This window comes from Balaenoptera physalus (assembly GCF_965194825.1).
Source record: "Balaenoptera physalus genome assembly, chromosome: 10".
Classification (NCBI taxonomy): domain Eukaryota; kingdom Metazoa; phylum Chordata; class Mammalia; order Artiodactyla; family Balaenopteridae; genus Balaenoptera; species Balaenoptera physalus.
Genome location: NC_138889.1, coordinates 104,777,906 through 104,802,588, shown reverse-complemented (window position 1 = coordinate 104,802,588; position 24,683 = coordinate 104,777,906). Strand labels below are relative to the sequence as shown.

Sequence of the window (24,683 nt, the reverse complement as noted above, 5' to 3'; positions counted from 1 at the left end):
GGCTTCACTGATTGAAGAGTCAGAGATGTGGTTGATTTTGATGCGTTCGGTGGGGCATTTGCTAGCATTTGGTTTTTTGGACAACTGTGATCGAAAATAAATCATAGTATTTAGATGAAATGAAGGTCAGGAACAGGAATCCCCTTGTGGTTCCAAAATTTCTGAGTAGATTGATTTGATTCAGAGTGGAGATGCGTTATCTCCCCTTTGGGCTGAAACCGGCGGACAGTGTGTGGTTTGCTGCCCTCCTGTGGCAGAGAAGGGATAAAAGGCTGTCGATCCCCTTCAGACGCTCTCGTGAGCCTACATTTGTTGGACAGTTAGGGAGCTGCCCCCTGGCAACCTGGGGGGCAGGAGAGACCCACGGTGGTCTCCACATATGGGATCCCAGGCTAGTGGAGTGACCGTTCACTGAACCGAGGTCTGAGGGCAACAACACACACCTTGGTTCACACAGAGGGGCTGGGGACCCTTCCCTAAGTGGGCTGCCTGACCAAAGGAGGCAGGTGGCCCGAGCCGAGGCCCCAGTGGCCCCTGGTGACTAGATCCACTTCCCTCGTGAACAGAAACGAGACGCGCAAGACCAGGCCTTGCTCCCCGCTCCTTCCTTCTTCCTTCTCCACTCAGTGATGGTTACTTCTGCAAAAGTCTCTCCCTTCCCAACCCCTAACGTAGTCCTGCTCTGCCTCCTGTTAGGGGCCGAACTGTGTCCCCTCAGAATCCCTATGTTGAAGCCCTAAGCCCTGGGTGTTTGGCGACAGGGACTTTGAAGAGGTGAAAATGAGGCCGTTAGGTGGCCCTGATCCCATGTGACTGGTGTCCTTAGAAGAGGAGATGTTGGCCACAGACTCGTATAAAGAACAAGCTGTGCGCAGGCCAAAGAGAGCGACCTCAGGAGAAGCCACCCTGCTGACACCTGCACCTGGGGCTTCCCGCCTCTGGAATGTCTGTCCTGTGAGCCACCGCGTGTGCAGCCCTAGCAAACGAATACACCTGCTAACAAAGTACTTATTTCTAAAGGACGGTTGTTGCATCTGAGGTGTTCAAGGATGGAACCACAGCTGGGCCTGGCCACATGTTCTCTATTTGTCCAGAGGATCTGGAGATAAACACTGAGCAGTTGTCCTTTGTTTTCATTTAATCTTCATAGCGACCTATTTTATAGATGACAAAATTCTCAGAAGTTAACCTGCCCCGGGTCACCCAGGTCGTGGGGAGAAGCAGGATCCAAACTCCATTCTGCCCCCAAGTGCCACCTCTCCCTCGGGCTCAGGGCAGCTGACACGGGCACAGGGAAGGTCAGGGGAAAGGGGCCTGGACTGCGCGACTGTCTCGTGCAACGGACGGCCAACGCGAGAAGCTGGATCCATAAGCCGTGCTGATTCCTGCAGTGGTGGTTTGGCTTCTTCCTTAAGCCATCCCGAAAAAACTCAATTCCTCTGAAAACTCTCGAATATTCTCCATGAGGCAGGCAGTCTTATCACATCCACACACCACAGTTATGCTGAAAGCTCTCTTTAACGAGTTTACCTGTCTGAACTGACAGACCAAGGGAGCTCGTGTACATTCTGGTCTTTGTCAACAGTGACTCCTAACCACACTGTTATTGTTTCAAAATACATTTTATTAGTGGCACATGGAATTTAAAGTGAAGCAATTTCTTTCCAGAGAGAAGGTAAGCCCTGACAGACTAAAAAACTGAGCAGATATGTCACAGCAAAAATACCATTTCCAGTGTAAAGAGGTTAATAGGAATACTCTCCACCAAGGAAATGACTTTCTTCACCATGCTGACCACAGTGGACACCTGGTTCAGCTGGGGGAACCCACAGCACTGGACAGTCATGGACGCCATTAAGTCAGGGTCATCTCGACACTGACTGGCCCTTCCCTGTCGTAATAGAGGCGGAGAGGTCACGATCCCCATCACTCATCATGGGGACCCGGGGCTCTGGGAGGCGGAGGCGGAGGCTGGCTGGGGGGAAACACGAGGTGAGCAGGCTCGTGTGTGAGCCTGAGAAAACCCTCAGACTTGGAGGCCCTCCAGAGTCTCCATGACGACCCTTCATCAGCAGATTAGAGCCAGGGGTTACCAGAGGGTCCTTTGAAAGCATCTGGAAACACGCCTATGTTAGTAAGTGAGAGAAGATCTGCACTTTCTTAAAAAAATCAGTTTGTCTCTCAGAGATTCTTTTACCTAATGTTCTTCTGGCTCAGAACGAGCTCTGCAACGTTCACGTGTAACATTCACCAATCCGTTAGCTCTGCTGCCCTGTCTCCCCTTCACTGTCTCCCCACCTCGTCCCAGCACTGGGTCCTGCCCCAGAGCGCTGCTCTCCTCCGGGCCCCCCGCACCCTCGCGCCTACAGCCTCTGTCACTGCAGTGGGTCCCCCAATTCCAAAAGGCACTCCCTGCACTGAGGCCGTTTCTGTCCTGTTAAGATCATGCTGTTTCTTCTTTCTAACCTCAGACAATGGGGAGTATTCACGAGAAAGGCTCAGCGAGTTTGTCATCTTCACTAGTCTTATTTGATCCTAACATGGGCATGTCGCACATCACTTCGGAATCTGTCCCCAACCAAACACGGATCAAGGCAACAAAATGAGTGACACACTGCAGAATTTTCCATTTCTAGATCTAATTGATTAAGCTAAGTCTTAGCTTCTAGAATACAGCTTCCGGGGGCTTAGGGCAGGTCAGTGATGCTGGTGTCGCCAAGATCAATTCCAGAGTACAGCTTGCCGTCCTTTGCGGCGCCCCAGGGCATGGATGTGGAGGTCCACTTCACCGCCCAGTCTCCTGCTTTGTTGACCAAGATGACACCACCTACACCTTTGACCTTTGACTTCATATAACCCAACGACGCGTCAGCGGCCTCTTCTAACGTCTTTCCTGAAAACAATGAGAGGTTGAGAAACAACACAAGTTACTGAAAGGAATCTGATGGGAAAATTATTTACAGTATGAAAAACCAAAGCATGTTAACAAAGATTCTTAGTAAGTGATTTCTATTTCAGTGTCTCAAACAAGGACTCTCACCCTACAAGGCCCTCCCTGCACTGGATGAAGCTGCCTTTTCTTCCACTCGCAGGCTCAGAGTCTCTCTACCGCCCCCAAGAGGCAGAAGGCAACCAGTATTCTAAATGCTCTTTCCTGACCCTAACAGAAGGGGGGTTAACCTGAAAGCAACATCTGCAGCAAACAAGAAAGGGTTTCCCAACCTCCTCCGTCTATTTATAAACAGCTCTTATCTCCTCATAGTCAGACGGCACGACCTTGTTCCACGTACCCTGTTCCATGTGGAAGAGAGTGAGTCTGGCCAGATTCACCTTCAGGATGCTCTCTCCGTGCCCTGTTGTTGAAATGGCTCCAATATCATTGTCAGCATAACCTCCAGATCCTGCTCAAGGAAGGGAATTGTTTCTAACTGAGCGGCAACCGTCAAAGAAATTCTAACACATATTACAAGTCTAACGCTACATAAATATTAAACGCCAAGGTGCACTAGTGAGCGCCGTGTGAATAACACCCTGAGATGAGGATGGAGGGCACGTCGGGGAGGCAGGCCTAGCCTTCCCAGGGCAGCGACACCAGGGCAGCCCCTCCTCTGCCCCCAGCACATCCAGCCAGCGAGCAGGGTAAAACGTATACACCCCGCCCCTCCCCCCACCCCTGGGAATTAAGATAACGTGCTCCCAGGTTAATGCAAAGAACACTTCGATGTGCAATATCTCGTAGAGGTGGTGTGTCGCTCTCATGCCGCTCGGATCTAATAACTGCAAACTTAAATTCTCAGCTTTCTTAGTTTGCTCATTTGAGCCCACGCCTGGGAAAAGTTTTCGTGTACTTAACCCTTTGGGAATAGTCTGCAGATCCCGAAACGGATTAGAGAGAAGACAAAGGCACCGGGGGTGCTGCGGCGACCTCAGCACCCCAACTCCACCTCCCTCCCAAGTCCTCCACGCCCCCTCCCCAAAACACAGCATCTAGGAAACAGGTGCCTGCTGGACACGCCACCTTCTCCACGGGCCCTGGGCAACCCCCTCCAACCCACCGCCACTCCCAGAAATTCTAAAGCTGCCACCAGGAGGAGGAGGAAATGAAGGAAGAAGGAAGTGGGCGTGGGGGTGAGGCGAAGACCAGAGAACGAGGACGAGAGGACGGGGGAGGGCAGGGGGAGGGGCAGTGATCATCCGTCCAGCCCACCTATACACGGCGTGTCCCCGACGCGGCCCAGCATCTTGTTGACGATGCCCCCCGTCGAGGTCGCGTAAGCCACATTTCCTCGGCAGTCCACGGCAACGGCACCCACGGTCCCCAAGTTTCTGCCAAAAAACCAACAGAGAGTGGCTGAAGATGAGAGACACTCCCACAGGCGACAGGGTAGCTTAATACACTTCTATGTTAACGGCACATGGGCCACACTTTGATTCCAGCATTCCCCACTCATGGAAACGGCAAAGAAAGCCTGTTTGCTTTACGTTCTACATGTCAGTTAGACTGCTGGACATACCTTTAGCCCTCAGCTCTAAGGGTCCATCCAATCCCAGCACCACCATTTTCTAGCTGGGTGATTAAGTTTTATCGTGTCTCATTTTTCCCATCTATAAAATGGGGATACAGAGAATTGAGTGCATCTCAAACTTCCGTATGCACCAGCACCCCTTGGATCCTCCGCACCCCCATCCAGAGACCCCGAGTTGGCAGGTACAGGATGGGACCCAACATCGTGTACTTCTGACAACCTCCCAGGCGACGCTGCTGCCGCCTGTCTGCACACTCCTTTGCCTGTTTCATGGGGCTTGCTATGAAGATGAAATAAGTTGACTTTTTCTCTAACATTTTATTATAAATTTGCAAGTAAAAAAAGCTGAAGCAATTGTACGCTAACAGCCGTATACCCACCACCCCGATTCTACAGTGAATTATATTTCAGGCACTGTTCTAAATGCTGGGACACAGCAGAAAACTAAATGGACAAAGTACCTTCTCCCACGGAGCTTGCATTTGGGGCACAGGGTGACAGAGCAATAAAGAATGTTAGGCTTTACTGAACAGCAATAAACTATAGCCTACAGCAGCACGTGGGACACGTGATGGTGGAGAGGTGCTGCTTTCTAAGGGCCTCTCTGAAGGAGTGAGGGTAAGCATGCTGATTGTTGGGGAAGAACATTCCTGAAGCAGGACATGCTTGCCAAGTTCAAGGAACTTCAAGGAAGCCACTGTGGTTGGAGAGAATAAAGCCAGGGAGAGCGTGCAGCAGGGTCAGAGGGACGGCCAGCAGGCAGACCACGAGGCTTTGACAAGTGGGGTGACTGTACATCCTGGTTTCCCAGGACCGTCCTGACTTATGCCTGTTGTCCCGGCTTAATTGTGCCCCTTTCACTCTCAAAACTAAGTTCCAGTTTGAATACTGAATCACATGGTCATCCTACTTACAGGCCATTGGAAGGGTGTTTAGTCTGAGTGAGGTGGGAAGACGCTGGAGAGTTTGAACCGAGAAGTGTCACGAGATGAGTTAAGTTTTAAAAATAACCATTCTTACCACCATGCCCATCACCGGCACGGCTAACATGAAACAGACACGGTATCAAGTATGGGCACAGAGGTGCGGGGACCGCGACCCTCACTCACTGCTGCCGGGCACGTGGACCGGCACGGCCACTTTGGGAGGCCACCCACGGGGTCTCCTAAAGCCGACTCAGCCATTTTATCCCCACATTTCTGTCCAACAGAAACGCGGAGGTAAGTTCACCATGAAAGTGTACAGAATGTTCACAGCAGCACTACTTGTAGTAACAGCAAACTGCAAATGACACAAACGTCCGCCCAAGTAAATAACCTGTGACACACTATGCTTCCGTGAAGGTGGGCTCCGCTACACACGACAGACGGATCTCAGAAACGTAAGAAGAGGCACCCAAAAAAGCTCGTACTACACAATCCCACTCAGACTAAGTTCAAAAACAGGCACCCCTAGCCCGCGGTGCTGGAAGCCGGGCAGGCGGTTTCCTTGCGGGGAGGGCGGTGATGGAGGGGGGCGCGTCGGGCTGTGTGCCGATTACAGGTGTGTCCACCCTGTGAAAGCTCATCCAGGGCTCCATATATGATCTATGCGCCCGGAATGTGTGCTATACTTCTACAAAGGGTCATCTTAGGAGAACTGTTCTGGCTATTGTGTGTGGACCGAGGGAGATGAGAGAGGAAACAGAGACCCCTTAGGAGGCTTGAGAGGCAGTGGTTTGTGTCAGGGTGTTTCCAGAGGAGACGGTGGGAAGGAGGCTGGACCTGGGACATTTTGAAGGGAGAGCTGACAGAATTTGCAGGTGGACCGGATGTGAGAGAGAGAAATCTAAGGCAGAAACCGAAAGGATGCAAGAAACATTTATTGAAAGGTAGAATACTGGGAGAGGTTGTTTGCTTTGTGGTGTGTGTGGAGTGGGGTTGGGTAGGGAAATAAGTTTAGTTTTGGACAAAAGCTTGAGGTATCTGTTAGGTAATCACATGGAGAGGCTAAACTGCAGCTAGATGTAGCCTGGCATTCAAAGGACTAGAAAGAGAAAGCTGGCATTCTATTAGAAGGAAACGGGAACCCTATCTCCTATCACTCACAAAAGCCAACCCAGATAGCTAAGGACCTAAATATAAAACACAAAATTCTTCAAGGAAATCTAGGCAGCTGTATGTCTCAGGGCGGGGATGGCTCCTAAGTTTCTGGTCTTACAAACTACACAAGAAGAGGGAGAGTACTACTGATCACAAAAAACGTTCAAATGGCAAAAATAGCATAAGCAAAGTAAAAGCAAATAGAAACAACAGATTTGGGATTTTTTTTTTAACAGAGAAGATAGCCTTAAGATTGATAAGAAGAGGACAAATCAACTAAAGAGAAAAAATGATCACAGGACAAAAATAGGCAAATTCCCGGAAAAGAATGACCCACAAACAAATGCAAAGTATCCAAGCTGGCGGTTGTCAGGGAGGAGCTACGGCAGTGACGCGAGCCCCTCCTGCCACATAAGGAAAGAGCTACTCTGTCACTGCTGGTGGCAGCCCCCCAACACGTACAAGGAAGGGGTTGAGGCAAAAATACAAAGGCAAATGGAGGCCCACACACATGTAATATTTAGAAATAATAAAGATGTTCTATCCTCTTACCGTGATAAATGTATCTTGAGAAATACTGTAAAGCTATGGTTTTCATTTGACTGAAAGCTGACAAACTACCAATGACGACAATTTAATTATTAACATGCACATTTGTATCCTTTGTTGATCAGCTGGTGATGGCTGGATGAGTGGGGGAAAAAACCCCCGCACAGACACATATACAATCATAAATTATTATGTATTTATTCCATAAAATTAATTTTCCTTGCCTTCATCTCAAGGGGCATTGATCATGCTCTTATGATCAACATTTCCATGCAACATGCATTCTACTGACAAAGTGACAAATAACACAACTTTTCTTGAGCGATGTAGTTCTTAGGAAGTTTTTAATTAATTTTAACTTGGAGAAGCTTCACTCTGCCGAGGCAGTAGCATTGGAACTATATATAAAACTCTTAAAGCAATACTTAGATTTGGAAATGGATCCTGATTTTTACATTACCACACTCAAATGCTACATGGGGTTACATTTGATAAACTGTTATCACAGAAGATTTTACTAAATATTTTAATTCGATCATTTAAATCACAGTCACTTACTATAGTCATTTTTGTCATCTCTTAAGCAGTGTTTAAATCAATGCAGAGTATCTTAAATTCTTCTTTCAAATTTCATTGCTGGTATATTATAAAGAAAATTGAAAATACCAGTATGTTGCTCGATTTTGTTCAAATCTCTCTACAAATGATACTTATACTTCGATTTATAATGAACAGAAAAACAGCCTCTAAAGAAACTGGTTTCAGGATCAGCTGTACATGAATCTTCTCCTTCAAGTTAGGCAAATATTTTTGTTTCCTTTGTTTCAATTTCCTTATATTTTCTGCGGATGTCATTTTTCTTGCATATTTCCCATGCACTTTTGGCTTTGTTTCTCTAAATTAAAAAAAAAACATTTTTAATCCTTTAAAAAATGTAATAGCCAAACTTAGATTTTTTTTTTAAAGCTTCTGTTAAGCTTATCAATGGAGAGGAATAGTTCAGACAAAGTAACTGTAGATAGTGAAAATTCAAAATTAATTTCACTTTCTGTCGAAGTCTGTGATTTGTTCTTTAAGGAACTTCTGCAAATTTTGCTGAACTCTTCTTATCTAAATTCGATTTCATTACTTCAACAGCATTTAGTTGGAATTCCCGCCACGTCTCTGAGGTCTGTTATAAGGTCAGATGTGAGTCTAATTAAGCCGTTCCACCTTCGGCCACATCTAGAGAATCTTGCAGTGGACCCTCTGCTGTCTCACAGCGTCGTCAGTATTGGTGCAGCTGAGGGCATGTCTCCTAGAAACAAATTCACGGTGAACCGGCCGTGTTACACACAATACTTCTGGACTCTTGGCCAAAGTTCGTGCTTACGTACCTTTTATTTACCTACCATGTTAGCTCCATTATCACAGGCTTCCCTTTTTTTTTGGCTTCCCTTTTAAATGTTAGTTTTCAACATGTTTTCTGATCATGGTACACTCTAGTTGAACTGCGTTTTTTAAACTTCATGTATGATTTCATGTCTTGCTTTATTACCCATTAAACTAACCTATTTGAATTCTCTCTCCTAGATACTTATCATTAGGTTTTTTTTTAAAAAATAAATGTATGTATTTATTTATTTATTTTTGGCGGCGTTGGGTCTTCATTGCTGTGCGCGGACTTTCTCTGGTTGTGGCGAGCGGGGGCTACTCTTCGTTGCAGTGTGTGGGCTTCTCATTGTGGTGGCTTCTCTTGTTGCGGAGCACGGGCTCTAGGCACGCGGGCTTCAGTAGTTGCGGCTCGCAGGCTCCGTAGTTGTGGCTCGTGGGATCTAGAGCGCAGGCTCAGTAGTTGTGGCGCACGGGCTTAGTTGCTCCATGGCATGTGGGATCTTCCTGGACCAGGGCTCGAACCTGTGTTCAGTGCATTGGCAGGTGGATTCTTAACCACTGCACCACCAGGTAAGCCCTATCATTAAGTTTTTTTCCTAATTACGTTTTGGCATTTTATCAAAACTTGAAATAATTTTTATTAACCCTAGAAATTTCCGTTTTCTGTAAACACTGTGTTGATGGGGTCATGAAAAGTACCATTACACTTGTCCAAATATTATTATTCTTTCAAGAACATTACATCTGTGTTTTTTATCTTTGTCTTTTCTGGTTATCAACTGTCTATTGTTTATTCAGCCTTTTCCCAGCGCTTCTAATAATTGCACGTGTCCTTTTTTGGTGTATGATTACAACAAATTGCTTTATGATTAGCAATTAAATCTTCTTTTAGTAAAGAACATATTGGGATTTCATCTGAATTGTTCAAGTTGTGGATTTGGTGAGAATACTATTCCTACTAATTTTCATTGTTTTGATAAGTAATTAAATCTTCACTGAACAAAGAATCTGTGATGTTCTCTTTGTGAATTTTATGTGGGTCATCCTGGAAGAAGACTGCTTACTTTTTTTTTTTCTCTAATTTTTATTCATTTATTTATTTTTTGGCTGCTTTGGGTCTTTGTTGTTGCTCGTGGGCTTTCTCTAGTTGCGGCGAGCGGGGCTTCTCTTCATTTCGGTGCGCAGGCTTCTCATTGTGGTGGCTTCTCTCGGTCTGGAGCACAGGCTCTAGGCGCATGGGCTTTGGTAGTTGTGGTGTGCGGGCTCAGTAGGTGTGGCTCGCGGGCTCTAGAGCGCAGGCTCAGTAGTTGTGGCACATGGGCTTAGTTGCTCTACAGCATGTGGGCTCTTCCCGGACCAGGGATCGAACCTGTGTCCCCTGCATTGGCAGGCAGATTCTTAACCACAGAGCCACCAGGGAAGTCTAAGAGTGCTTACTTTTAAAGCAAACTGTTTCTTTGAAGATTTTTTACTTCTTTTTTTCCTTTTAGCTTTTTTTTCTTTTGTGAATTCCACTTTAGTATTCTTTTTCTATCAAAATCTTGACTTGTACACATTTTCAGTAATCTAGGAATTAGAAAGTGTAATGTAACTATCCTGAGAGTGTACAAAATTAGAATATATTTTCATCAAAATTAAGGGTAAATCCCCCAAAAAAGAATAAAAGTAATTTGCAGATATAATTTCAAAAGTTAGTTTTTTCCAAAAATTTACAAAATTATTAATATTAAAGTCTAAACATCAACTATAATTAATGAATATAACATTTTAAATAAAAATTACTTAAAAGTTAAAAATTTCAACATTTAAAACAATTTAACACAATCTTAAGTATTTTTATAAGAATAAAACCATTCGTAAGTCTAATATTCCGTGTCCATTTAGTTGCCAACATAAAGAATTGGTTCCTCATGCAGGTTCTGTCTAGGCCTGGGATGTCCAATACAGCAGCCACTGTCTGCACGTGGCTACTGAGCACTGCAAATGCAGGCAGTCTACAGTGAGACACGCTGCCAGTGTAAAATACACGGCAGATTTGGAAGATCTAGCATGAAAGGATGTGAAATATCTCATAAATAAATTCTTACATTGATTACATGCTGAAATGATAATATCTGGGGTATATTGGGTTAAATATATTATTAATTTCACTCGTTTCTTTTTACTTTTTTTTAATGTGGCTACTAGAAAATGTTAAATTACATATATGGCTCTCATATTTCTTTTGGACAGTGCTGGTCTAGACCTACATATCTACAAATTTAGGAGTAACAGGAATCAGCCCTCAAGTGCAAGTCTTGCAGATACGGTACTAATTCATGAATAACTCCAGAACCACAAACTGAAACATGCAGAAAGAAAAAGGACACTGTGCACTACTGTGAAACAACACTTCATTATGCAAGAATTTGTTTGACAAATTATTGTATTTTTCTCTTACCTAAGTCCTTCTGCTGTTCAGGTCTTCCCCACACTCCAAAATAGGGTCTATTTCTGATGTCAGCAGTGGCATATTCCACAAACCTTTTGACTCAGGTGGTCTTTACTTCCAAGACACAGAGCAAGAGATGCAGAGAAGCACTTCCCTGGGGGCTGAATGATATTAGTCACAAGAGCGGATGATGAGGGCTATGGGTAATGCTGTGTCACTGCTGAGTGACAGAGATGCCCCATGGATCTGCAATAAACCAACTGTTTTGTGTAACTGTGGTATGAGGGTCCTCTAAAGTGCAGGGCCCAGGGCAGGAGCCCCTCTTGCTTATATCGAAGAGCAGTACTGGCTGGTGGAGATGTGTTTTGTTGCAGAATTTTTGGAAAGCAATGTGGCAACATCTAATAAAATGTACATGAACCACTGATAAAGCAACCCCATTCCTGTGACTTTAGCCTATAGACACAATAGCACACTCAGTAAAGATTATCAACAGCTACCAACGTATGGCCAATCTTGTAAGATTCCTAACCTGGGGACACACTAGAATTACCTGGGGAACTTTTTTTCTAATGGACTTGCCTGGCCTCTCCACCTCAGCTCTACTCAATTAGATTTTTTTTTTAGGCCACGCCATGCGTCACGCGGGATCTTAGTTCCTCAACCAGGGATCGAACCCACGCCCCCTGCAGTGGAAGCCCGGAGTCTTAACCGCTGGACCACGAGGGAAGTCCCTAAATTAGATTCTTTAGGGAAGGGGCTCAGACATGTAGATTTTGAAAAAGCTCCCTAAGTGATATTAAAGTATACCTCTGGTTAAACATTACAAATCTAAAAGGGTATGTGGAGTTAATAGATTATATTCCATTATAAACCTCCAGGCCACATTCAAATTTTATTTTTCAAATTTTGCTTTAAATTAAGGTCCTTTTATTTGGTATTTTTGAATTGGTAACACAGAAAACCATAATTCAGAACACATGATTAATTCACTTATAAGGGCTGTACTGATTTCTCTGCCCTGTGAAAGGGCGCCTAAGTAAGTTCATAGGGTGGCCTACACCACAGAGAACCTGTGCAGTGTACTGAAGATAACAAACTGATCAAGAAGTATGCAGGTAATTAATACCTTAACACACGACATTCATCTATTAAATCATGTTGGAGAAGGAACTCTTAGCTGAATTTGAGTTACTATTCATAGGAGTAATAAATGAGGTTAAATTTCAGAATCAAAAGAGCAGTTTTTCCATTACTTAGTGTGAACTATTTTGTACAAAAACTGAAACTACCAAGTGATATTTGACTTATTTAAGAAACGTGGGGCTTCCCTGGTGGCGCAGTGGTTGAGAATCTGCCTGCCAATGCAGGGGACACGGGTTCGAGCCCTGGTCTGGGAAGGTCCCACATGCCGCGGAGCAACTGGGCCCGTGAGCCACAACTGCTGAGCCTGCGCGTCTGGAGCCTGTGCTCCACAACAAGAGAGGCCGCGATAGTGAGAGGCCCGCGCACCGCGATGAAGAGTGGCCCCCACTTGCCGCAACTAGAGAAAGCCCTCGCACAGAAACGAAGACCCAACACAGCCATAAATAATAAATAAATAAATTAAAAAAAAAAAAAAAGAGAAACGTGGATAACCAGACATGAGCCAAACTTTCACATTTGAATAACTCACAAAAATGTGAGCCACAGATGATACTTACTTTTGATAGTCTGATTTCTGAGCACCTTTCTCATGCTTTTCGTTTTCTAGACGTTTTTTGTTTCTTTCTGTTACCAGCTGTTCTCCAGGAATTGTTGGAATCCCACTGGCTGCTGCAAATTTTGCTGCACCTTGGTCAGTCAGAAAGCAATGAGGTGTCTTGAGCCAGAAAGAAATGGGAAAATAGTTAGTTTTGTGAAAAAGTGAAAATCTTTTCAACTGTTCCTACTGTGTGGAAATAATTATTCTCTCTGGGTACTAAGCCTCAAAAATGCAAATTCCACTGGCTTGCTTTTCTGAATGTTGAAAAAAGCCTAGCTCTCCGAGTTTTTGTATTTTCAGAAAAACCCAGATGATGGAATATTACTAGGAATTCAACTTACATATGATCTTAAATTTAGAGAATTTAATCCATTTTTATTTCATACATGCTATTTATTTATCTACGTATGTATGTATGCAGGTATATATTTATTTGCTGCACCGCACAGCTTGCAGGATCTTAGTTTCCCAACCAGGGATCAAACCTGGCTCCCCTGCAGTGGAAGCGTGGAGTCCTAACCACTGGATCGCCAGGGAATTCCCCCATACATGTTATTTAAACAGTTGGTCTGTTCAGTGTGTATGTGTTGTGTTACATGTGTTGAGAGCAGGCTGAAGAAAATACAGGAAGATAACATGAAAACATGAAGATAATGTGAAATGTAATCACTGGTTAAGTGATCATGAGTCAAATTACATCATCAACAGAGTCAGAATCTTGGTTTCCTTGAGAAACTTAAATAACACTGTTTTTGTTCTTTCATACAATTTCAGGAGAACAGTGATCTCAAGTATTTCCCTACAAGTCAGAACCCTTTTAGTCACTGAAGTGCAGCAGTGACAATTCCTTAGGAAAAGGGTGCTTTAGTCCCACATACCTTTTCCATAACAAGCCGTGCAATTTTAATGGGATTTGCGACACAGCGGACTGCAGACACCGCTCCTGCAGACAGATCTTTCCCATTCATGATACTTGCATCCATTTCAACTTCACCATTTTCGTTCAAGACAGATCCACAACCTAAAATCAAAAAGAAGCCGAAAAGCAAGAATTAAGAATTTAGAAATGGCTTCAGAGTTTCCCCTAAGCTGCCTACTTTAATTCATCCTCTACTCCATTGTCAAAGGAACGTTTTTAAAAACACAAATCTGACTTGATACCCCATGACCTACAAAATAAACAGTATGAAGCCCTTCCTCATCTGGCCTCTGACTTACTTTCCAGCTTCACCTCTTCTCCTTGGCAACATTTTACTGAAATATTAGGTTTCCCTGAATGTACCATTAGCTCTCATTACTCTGTTCTCTTTACCACTAGCAACTTTTCTCCAACTTTCTCTGCCTAGATAATACCTGTAAGCCTAGCTATTCTTAAACTCTATGTGACTCAGTTTCCTCAGAGGGATAAGAACAAAGGGATAAGAACAAAGCTCAAGAATATTTAAAGGAGTATAAAAATATCCAGCAACTAAAAAGTGTTTGGTATCTAATAAGAAATTTCCAGGCTTACAAAGAAACAGGAAAATATGACCCATAATGAGGAGGAACAACAACAACAAAAATCAGTTAATAGCAACAGACTCAGAAATGACATAAATGATAGAATTATTAGACACAAATGTTAAAACGGCTGTCATATGTACCAGAACATGGAAGAAAATATGAAAAGGACCCAGAGAGAACTTCTAGAGACAAAAAAAGAAGTCTGAAATGAAAAATACACTGGATAGGATTAACACCAAATTAGACACTGCAGAAAAGATGAATGAACTTGAAGACACAGCAAACAAAAAGTCTGAAAAAAAACTGAACAGAGTTTATCACTGAGCTCAGGGACAGTTTCAAGCAGCCCAGTATATGTGTAATTGGAGTCCCCAAAAGGAGAGGTGAGATAGAGGGACAAAAAAAATATTTAAGGAAATGATGAATTTTCAAATTTGGTGAATACTATAAATTCACAGATCCGAAAAGCGCAACAAACTCCAAGGAAAAGAAACATGAACAAAACTACACTCAGGCACATCATGATCAAACAGCTTAGTGCTAATGAGAAAGAGAAAATCTTAAAAGCAGCCAGAGAAAGATACATTAGGTACAGAGGAAAAAAGAAAAACGATAGCATATTTCTTGTCAGAAACAATGCAAACCAGAAGACAGAGGAGCAAGATCTTTGAAGCCCTCAAAGAAAAAAAAAAAACTGTCAAGTTGGAATTCTACACCCAGTGAAAGCATCTTTCAAAAACCCAAAACAAAGACATTTATAGACATAACAAAAGTTAAAAAAAAGTCATCAATAGCAGATGTGCAATATAAGAAATGTTAAAGGAAGTCTTTCAGGCAGAAGGAAAATGATAGCATGGCTAATATGTGGATAAATAGAAATATATTTTCCCTTTATTTTTACAATATCTTTAAAATATAACTGTTTAAAGGAAAAATAATAACAATGCATTAGGCAACTTATACACATAAGTAAAATATATGAAAACAGTAGCACAAAGGCTAGGAAAGGGGAAACAGGTGTATGCTGTATAAGGTTCTTATATTATGCATGAAGTGTGATATTACTTAAGGTAGACTGTGACAAGTGAGAGATATATACTATAAACCTTAAAACAACCTTTAAAAAAGGAGTTGAGCTACTAGGCCAACAAAGGAGATAACATGGAATTATGAACATTCAATTATTCCAAAAGAAGGCAGAAAAAAGCTGAAAAAGAGGAAACAGGGAACAATGAATAGATTGGACAAATAGAAAACAAACAGCAAGATGACAAATTTATGCCTAACCATATCAATGATCACATTAAATGTAAACGGTCTAAACACTCCAATAAAAAAGCAGAGATTGTCGGGACTTCCCTGGTGGTCCAGTGGTAAAGAATCCGCCTTACAATGCAGGGGACGCGGTTCAATCCCTGGTCAGGGAACTAAGATCCCACATGCCGCAGGGCAATTAAGCCCACGTGCCACGACTACTGAGCTCGCACGCGCCTCAACTAGAGCCCATGTGCCACCACCTACAGAGCCCACAAGCTCTGGAACCCACGCCACAACTAGAGAAGAGAAAACCCACACACCACAACTAGAGAGAAGCCTGTGCAACACAGTGACGAGCCCGCGCGCTGCAACGAAAGATCCTGCATGCCTCAACTAAGACCCGACGCAGCCAAAAATAAATAACAAAATAAATAAATAAAAAATACATAAATCTTAAAAAAAAGCAGAGATTGTCAAATTGTACAAAAGGATAGGATACAATTACATGCTGCCAATAAAAAAAATCCACTTTAAATATAAAGATGCAAATAGGTTAAAAGTAAAAATGGACAAATTATACCATGCCAAAATGAATCAAATGAAAACTGGAGGCAAAGTACACTTCACAATAAGGAACATTAAATAATAATATGGACATTAAGTAATGATATAGGGGTCAGTTCACCAAGAAGACAACAATCTATATGCTAAACAACAGTTTTGAAATACATGAAGCAAACACTGACAGAACTCAAAGGAGAGATAGACGAATCCAGTTACAATTAAAGACTTCAATACTCCTCTCTCATTAATCATTAGAAATGGACAATCAAGATACAGAAGGTATGGACATTACCAATGAACTTGACCTTATTGAGATTTATAGATCTTTCCATCCAACAACGGCAGCGTACATATTCTTTTCAAGTGAAAATGGGCAAGGTAGAACACATTCTGAGCCAAAAACCAAACCTTATGAAGTTTAAAAGAATGCAAATCACACAAAGTATGTCCTCTGATCATAACAGAATTAAACTAAAAATCAGTAACAGAGATATTTAGAAAATCCACAAATATTTGGAAATAAAGCATCACATTTCTAAATAACCCATGACTCAGTGAGGAAGTCACAAGGAAAATTAGAACACATTTTGAACAGAATGAAAATTAAGACAACCTGTAAAAACACGTAAAAATCAAAGCAGTGCTAGAGTAAAATTTTAAACATTAAATGCTTGTATTAGAAAAGAATAGTCTCAAATTAATGATCTAACAGGAAAAGAACAGTAAATTATTCCCAAAGCAAGCTGAATGAGTAAAGGAAACAATAAAGATAAATCAATGAAATTCAGAACAGAAAAAGAGCAAAAGAAAAAACAGAAAATGGGACTTCCCTGGTGGCACAGTGGTTAAGAATCCGCCTGCCAATGCAGGGGACATGGGTTCGATCCCTGGTCCAGGAAGATCCCACATACCATGGAGCAACTAAGCCCGTGTACCACAACTACTGAGCCTGTGTGCTGCAACTACTGAAGCCCAAGCGCCTAGAGCCCATGCTCTGCAACAAGAGAAGCTACCGCAATGAAAAGCCTGCGTACCGCAACGAAGAGTAGCCCCTGCTTGCGGCAACTAGAGAAAGCCCGCGCAGCAACAAAGACCCAACGCAGCCGCAAACAAACAAATAAATAAATAAGAAAAAAACAGAAAAATTCACCAAATCCACCCCCTGAAACTAAAACTAGTTCTTTGAAAAGAACAATAAACTTGATAAAATCTAGACTGACAAAGAAAAAAAAGACACAAATTACAAACATCAGGAATGAAAGAGGGGACCTCTCTACAGACCATACAGACATCAAAAGCATAACACAGAAATGTGGCAAATTCAGCCACTTAAACCAAATAGAAACATTTCTTGAAGGACAACTGACAAAACTCACTCAAAGAAGAAATAGATAACCTGAATAGTGCCATGCCTATTAAAGAATTTGATTTCTTAAAAACTTTCCATCAAAACAAACATAAAACCAATCTACCAAATATTTACCAAGAAATAATAGCAACCTTATACAAACTTCGAGAAAAACAGAAGAGGAGGGAACACTTTCCAATTCATCATATGAAGCCAGCATCACCTACATTTCAAAACCAGACAGATGTTATAAGAAAATAAAACTATAGACCAGTATCTCTCATGAACATTGATGCAAAATCCTCAAGAAAACACCATCGAATCAAACACAGCATTTACATATGTAAAAAATAACATGTCACAACAAAGTGGTGTTAATCCCAGAGAAGAAAACCTGGTTCAAAATTCAAAAATCAATCAATCAATATTCACCATATCAACAGACAAAAGAAAAACCACATGGTCATCTCAATAGATTCAGCAAAAGGATTTGATAAAATTCAACAACCACAGATGATTAAAAATCTCAAAAAACTAAGAATAAGGGAACTTCTCAACCTGGTAAAGGGCACCTATAAAACCCTACCACCAACATCATACTTAACGGTGAAAGACAGTGCCTTCCCCCTAAGACTGGGAAAAATGCAAGAATTTTTGCTCTAACGACTCCTATTCAACATAATATTGGATGGCCCAGCCAATGCTAGAAAAGAAAGAAAAGGCATAAAGTTTGGAAAAGAAGAAATAAAATGGTCTCTATTTGCAGCTGACATTACTAGAAGTTACAGTAAGCAAGACAGTGTGGTGTTGGTGCAAGAATTTGACAAATAGATCAATGGAACAGAACAGAAAGTCCAAAACAGATCCACATAAATATATAAACTGATCTTTGACAAAGGAGGTGTGATACTTTGATTTATCATAAATACATATTTTGGTCTTCGCCCAAGTACCTGGTTCACAGCTGCCAACCCCCTTGGAATTTCCTAAGGGATTAGAACAATGGGAGCATCTTTTGTTATAATATTTGGTCTTTTGCCCTCAGTTCCTGAAACTACTTCAGATCCATACAGGTGAACTGGGTGTCCTGTTATTCATAACAAGCCGTTTTCAACCAAAACCAAATTTATGTTAATGAGGTAACTTTTGAAAACCCCCAAAAGGTGGGGGGCTGGTTGCCAGCGGAACCAACCAGGATTAAAGGGCTGGAACTTTTAGTCCCACTCCCTGATTTCTGGGGAGGGGAGGACTGGAGATTGAATCAATCACCAACTGCCAAGGATTTAATCGATAATGCCTATGTAATGAAGCCAAATTTTGTGTACGTGTTAAAGAGCACAGAACAGAGGCAAGGGGACAGAACAATTACTAAATATCTGATGACTAATTGGTTAAGACTTCCTGAAATTCTTTTCTCTGACAGATGTCAGGTAGGTGGTGTAATTCCCTAGAAGTGTTTTAATCCCTAGATCTTAGGTTTTCTACTTCAAAATAAAGAGGAAATGAGTGTTTTCCAGCAAGTTACTTAAACTTTTTGTGTCTTAGTTTTCTCATCTGAGAAATGAGCGTAATAATAATTATACCTAACTCATAGGACTATGGTGCAGATTAAATGAGTTAATCATGCAAGTTTCTTAGACCACTGTTTGGTACATAGTAGACACTCATGGTAGTTATGATGATTATTACTCTAAAAAAGGACTGATTTGAGTGAAAGAAGCCAAACACGAAAGAATACACTCTTTGTGATTGCGTTTATATGAAATTCTAGAGAATGCAAATTTATGACAAAAGCAGATAAGTGGATGCCTGGTGCTGGGGCTGGGAGGGGGGATTAACTGCAAAGTGGCAGGAAGGAATGTTTGGGGGTGATGGAAATTTTAACATCTTGGTTGTAGTGTGGTTACATAGGTATGTACATTTTTCAAAACTGAAAATGGGTACAGTGTATGGTATGCAGTAAAGAAAGGGCACGTGTGGGACTAGGGATCAGAGAAGCAAGCTGCCTTTGAGAAGGCAAAAGCACTAGTGAAGCAGATTAAAGCTCTGGGCGTCTCCCAAGCAGGGCTACCGTTTGAGTTAGATGTGTCTGTGACTCTGGTAGGTGTAGGGCAGGCACGGTGGCAGAGAAAACAGAAGGGGAGAGTGCTCCTGGGATTTTGGTCTCAGCTCTGGAAGGGGGCAGAAACCCCACATACTTCCCCTAGAGCAACAGCTCCTAGCAGTGGTGTCCACAGAGCTCCAGGCGGAGCCTCTCGGGAGGGATGAACTGCAGCAGCCGGCGGGCTGAACCCAGAGCCCTTTGGCTGGTGATTACTCCTGGTCCCTGGCCCTTAACCCCTTGCACTGACAGCTGGGCTGTTCTAAAGAGATTAACCCTATGGCTCTGACAACAGGAAGTTGAAGGGTGGATGATTAATGAGTGGGCCTTTGTGGGGTCAGGATGTGTGGAGGCGACATTTGGGTTTGCCTGCAAGAGCCTGAGGCAATCCTCACTGCCTTCCATGTCCTGGCTCATAAGGCACTGACACCCCCTGGCAATCAGGAAGCTGATGCCCTAGCTTGGGTTCAATCCCTAGCAACTGACCCTTCAGCAGATACAGCAGATTGGATGCATGGAAAGAGTGGCCACCACAGAGCTCGGGTGGGGTGGCATATTGCCAAAGATGTCGGGTTGCCCTTGAAATACAGTGACTTGGTTAATGCAATAACAGCATATCCTGTGTGTTCTAAACAATGCCCATGGCAACTGCCAAAGGAGTCTGAGGCCACCCACCAGAGTTCCTCACTGGTAAGGGATTGGCAAACTGATTATACTGGCCTCCTCCCTCTGAGAGAGGGTTCTGACCTTCCCTGGTTTGTGTAGACTCCACATCTGGCTTAACCCAAGCTTTCCCCTGTCCCCATGCAAACCAGGCCGCCACTGTTAGGGGATTAGAGAAGCTAAGTACCATGTAGGGGTACCCTCATCAAATAGATAGTGACTGGGGTCACATTTCAAAGACTGTGGATTGTGACATGCCAAGACTGGGCAAAAGAACACGGCACTGAATGGAGGTTCTATCTCCTCTATAACCCACAAGCAGCAGGGCTGAGAGAAAGGAAAAACGGAATATTAAAGCAGTACCTTAAATTACTAACAGATAAAGCCACCGTGGCTGGGTGTACTAAAGTACTGTCCAAGGCTTTCATACATCTGAACGATCAGCGAGTAGGGCTGTTGCCCCATATCCCAGACTGGGGGCCCCTACGGAAGCACCGATACCAAAAAAGGTATGTCAGGAAACAGCCGTTGCCCTGACTTTCGCCACGGATCAACGTGCTACGGTGCTGAGAACACCAAACTGCATCACACCTGGGAAAGGAGATTATCTACTGGAATCTGCAGTGGGACACTCTACCAGGATGGGTGAGGGGGAACTACTCAATCTCCACTGGGATCCTGTTGTCCTGCCGCAAGCTGGGCCTGTTGAAATGCATTCTACCTGGAATGGAATGCGCACCACCGGAAAAGAGGAGAAGGTGAGGGTTCTGGTCTCGTGTATCCTGCCACCAGTCCATCTCCTCAAGGCCGACAGCACTGCCTCCCCTGGCTAACATGTATGGTATATAAAACCAGGTCAAATTCCTAAGGCTGCTGACCTCCCTCTCCTCAAGGCCAGGTGGGCATGTTCTGTTTCCCACTGGAATGATCTTTTGGCTGCTGTCTTTGAGCCCTCCATTGGCCTGGAGCACATGACAGCACACACACAGCCTCCTACTAAATGCACTCACCAAGCCTTGAATGACAGCCAACAAAGCCTGTTCTTCCTGCACACTGAAATGTCTCGAATGAGACAAGCTCTCCTCCAAAACAGAAAGGCCTTGGCCATTATTACTGCCTTGCAAAGAGGCACCTAGGCCATTATCCAAACAGGATGTTGTGTGCTCATACCCGATGGCTCTGTTAATGTGTTGCCTTTATTAAATCACAGGACACAAGTGAACGCTCTGAGTGAGCTGGCTCCCAGCCTAGGGGACTTAGTAACAATGGTCTGAATCACGAGGCTCTCAGTGCAGAAAGGTATCTGTGATCTGGGGAATTATTGTCTTAACCCGTGTTTTCTTCTGTATGTGCCTGATGCTGTGGCATCTGCCTCCAATGCAGCCAGACAGCCGCCAAATGAGCCACCCGTTATTGACCGCTCAGGGCACACTGTGGAAGAGGAAGTGTGTGAGACTGTAAGAGCCGGTCACGAGGGGTGGAGCGCTGGGGCAATCGGAGTCACCTCACCCCTTCCTCTTTCCTTGGAGTGTGCCCTCCGCTTGTCTTCTTGCACCAGAAGCTGCCCAGGACACACCATCGAGATGTGGAGCGCTGGGGCAATCGGAGTCACCTCACCCCTTCCTCTTTCCTTGTAGTGTGCCCTCCGCTTGTCTTCTTGCACCAGAAGCTGCCCAGGACACACCCTCGAGATGTGGTGTTGAAACCATCTGGATGGTATACGTGACTGAGCCCAGATAAGGCCACTATATAAACTTTTAAGATTCTGGTGGGCATGGACAGAGGTCTACTTATCCTGCAAGGCAAGCCTCTTGTGTAAGTTCCCAGGCTTATTAAACCTGCCACCTACCAATCTGGAGAGGTCTGCCTTTTCCTGTGGTCTCTCCCTGCCCTCCCTGTATGGGGGACCGATTCAAATGACACCCTGAAGCTCCCAAGGTTGCCACCCAACAGCAGTCTACCCTCTTCCCCCACAAAAAGATGTAATAAAAAAAGCCTCTTGGTATGTGAATTCTAGAAAACAGATTAAAGAAAAAAGGGGGAATAATGAATTTAAAAATTCTTTAGAGCAACTTGGTCAACAGGTGAAGAGAGAAAAACTAAATCTTTTCAGCATATTAGATTTTACCATAAAGCTGAAGAGATTCATTGACACTTTAGAGAGGTTCTATTTATCTGGGGGTAGAAGCTTAACCCGGTTTGGCATCAGTTACCAGTTGCAGTTGCAAGTTTACCTGCGTTGAACTCGGGATCATCTTCCAGGACGGTCACGGCTCCTTCCACAGCGTCAACTGCGCTCCCTCCCTCCTTGAGGATGTTGTAACCCACGGTGGCGGCTTTGATGATGCCCTGGCGCACCCGCTCCTTGCGGTCCTTGGAGATATTGCTGGCTCCGCCACCGTGGACCACGACGACGGCGGGGTTCATGGCGACGGATTCTAGGGATCAGGAAGACGAAAGCGTCCTTTCAAGCGGGTCCAAGAAAACCGCCCGGGGCTTAAGTCTCCCGTTGGGGACAAGGTCCAGTTTCTACGCAGGGAGGGGAAAACCCTCAGAGTTTACAGCCTCAGGCAAATCCCTGAGACCCAGGCAGTACTGAGGACAGAAGCGGCTGGGTTTGAAGTTTGCAAGAAAAGCCCAGAGCGCCCGCCCCCGGCCCGGAGCACCTGCCGGCTTCGCGGGGGCGGTGGGATGCTCTGCGCCCCAGAGCCCGCGCCCCCTCCTCGCCCACTGACATCGGGCTTCCGTTTCCCCGGGGAACCCCGGTTCCTGTCCCGTGCTGGGCCCCCGGCCGGGATGGCATCTGGGGTCGCAGCTCCAGCCTTCCTCCCCGGCCCCACGTCGGGCCTCGGTTTCCCTGGGACTTGTTCCCGGCTCCCACCCCCGCCGCGGGGCCAGGGGCGGCCTGAGGGCTGGATCTCACCAGTGCCTTCCCGCCTCCAGCCCCCGGCACCGGGGAGAGTGCCTTTCGGGGTCTCGGGTGGCGACTCCCGCAGGGCCGTCGACTTACCGAGGACGCCGCAGGAGGCGGACGCCGGGGCTTCGGACTTGGCCGAGCCGCCCGGTCGGCCTCGGAACCTGCACAGCCCAGTCTCTCCAGTCGAAGCTGCTCTGGAAACCGCTATGCCTGCAACCTCTCTGCCGGCAACGGCTCCGCGCCTGCGCACGGGGGCGGGGCAGCGCGCCGCGGAGAATTACCGTAAAGCCTCAACGCGCCGCCGCGGCGCAACCCCTCTGCCGGCCTCGCCACGGCGGATCCGACTCTCGCTGCCCGGCTCCTAGGACAGGGGCTATGCTGGCCCTCTGTGCACGCGAGCTTCCTAGTGGGCTGCGGGGAACTCCTCCTCCTCCTCATGAGGCGGAGCGGTGGTGTTGACGGCGAGATGCAAGAAGTGATGTGCCGCGGTTTTGTAATTGAAAATTGAAAAGCACCGCTGCACGCACTGAAGTCCTTCCTCTGCCCGAGATGTTTCGCAGACTTGCTAGTTATTCTCTTCCTTTTAATTGTCTCTCCCCGTAACGTTTGGTAAAGAACAGAAAGATAACCTCTGTAATTGGTCTGGTTCTGTGCCTGGGGTGCACTGAAGAGTCTGAAAGCCCTCCTCTGAGCCTCAAGATCTCAGCTCTAAATACCTTCAACCACAAGTGACCTAATTTTTTTGTGACACTTTTCCTCCTCCCTGCCCCAGAGCCTGAAAGGCTTTGATCCCCCTAGATGATTGATTGTATTCCCCCGGAGCTGCCCTAGATTACTGTTACCATAGTGACCTTCAAATAGAAGTTTGCATTTCTATCCAGTAAAACAACTGCAAGATACTAGATTAGTGACATGAACCAAAGGATACATTATTCTGTTATGTAAAATAGGGCAAAAACTCACGGGGCCTGAAGCTTTGAATTAGGAGAAGAAATAAGCAGCGGGCATTGTGCAGAGAGAACTCAGTCCTTTTCTAAAAGTCCTGCCTTTTCTCCGAGACCACAGAGATGCAGCCAGAAGGCATCAGCAACCAAAGTTATATTATTGACTTTCTGACCACTCTGGCTAACATAGCCCCACATCTGGCAATTGTTATTTATGAAATTTCCCCTAGACAGCTATTAAGCTATGAAAGTTCTCTCAACACTGGACTATTGTACACAAAAGGCACTCTAGAAACATCTTCCTATCTCTTCTCCGGGTAGTCGAATGTGTGTGTCATATTCAAATTGTGTTAACTGCAGCTACTTTGAATCCCAGCCTACATTACTCTATCACTGGGGTACCTCTTAGGGACCCAGTTTGACAGCGCAAGCCAGGGGATGCAGATAAATTCAACATCAGCCTAAGGTCCAGGCCATGGAAAGGAAGCCTCCTCCAGCCATAAATATGCTATACCATAATCTTGACTAGGAAATCTTCAGTTCATCCTGCTATAATTGTAATTCACCTAAATTCACTTTTTGAGAAAAGAAGGTAAGGTTTCAGTATGATAGGACAACCTAACTCTCTAGTTGCTTTTCTTCCCCTTACGTGGAAGGTTGACTGTTCAAATAGTGAGTACT

The 24,683-nt window shown here is 44.6% G+C and overlaps 1 protein-coding gene across 1 annotated transcript; it reads right to left on the bottom strand.

The window, feature by feature from the left end:
• Positions 1-1,603: 1,603 nt before the first annotated feature.
• On the bottom strand, positions 1,604-23,312 carry ASRGL1 (asparaginase and isoaspartyl peptidase 1). Its single transcript, XM_082477940.1, has 7 exons — positions 23,152-23,312; positions 22,376-22,579; positions 13,584-13,726; positions 12,665-12,822; positions 4,208-4,326; positions 3,291-3,401; positions 1,604-2,893 (listed from the first exon to the last, which is right to left on the bottom strand). Exons 2-7 carry the CDS (start codon positions 22,566-22,568, stop codon positions 2,688-2,690), a joined length of 930 nt encoding a protein of 309 aa, XP_082334066.1. The 5' UTR covers positions 22,569-22,579; positions 23,152-23,312; the 3' UTR covers positions 1,604-2,687.
• Positions 23,313-24,683: the final 1,371 nt, after the last annotated feature.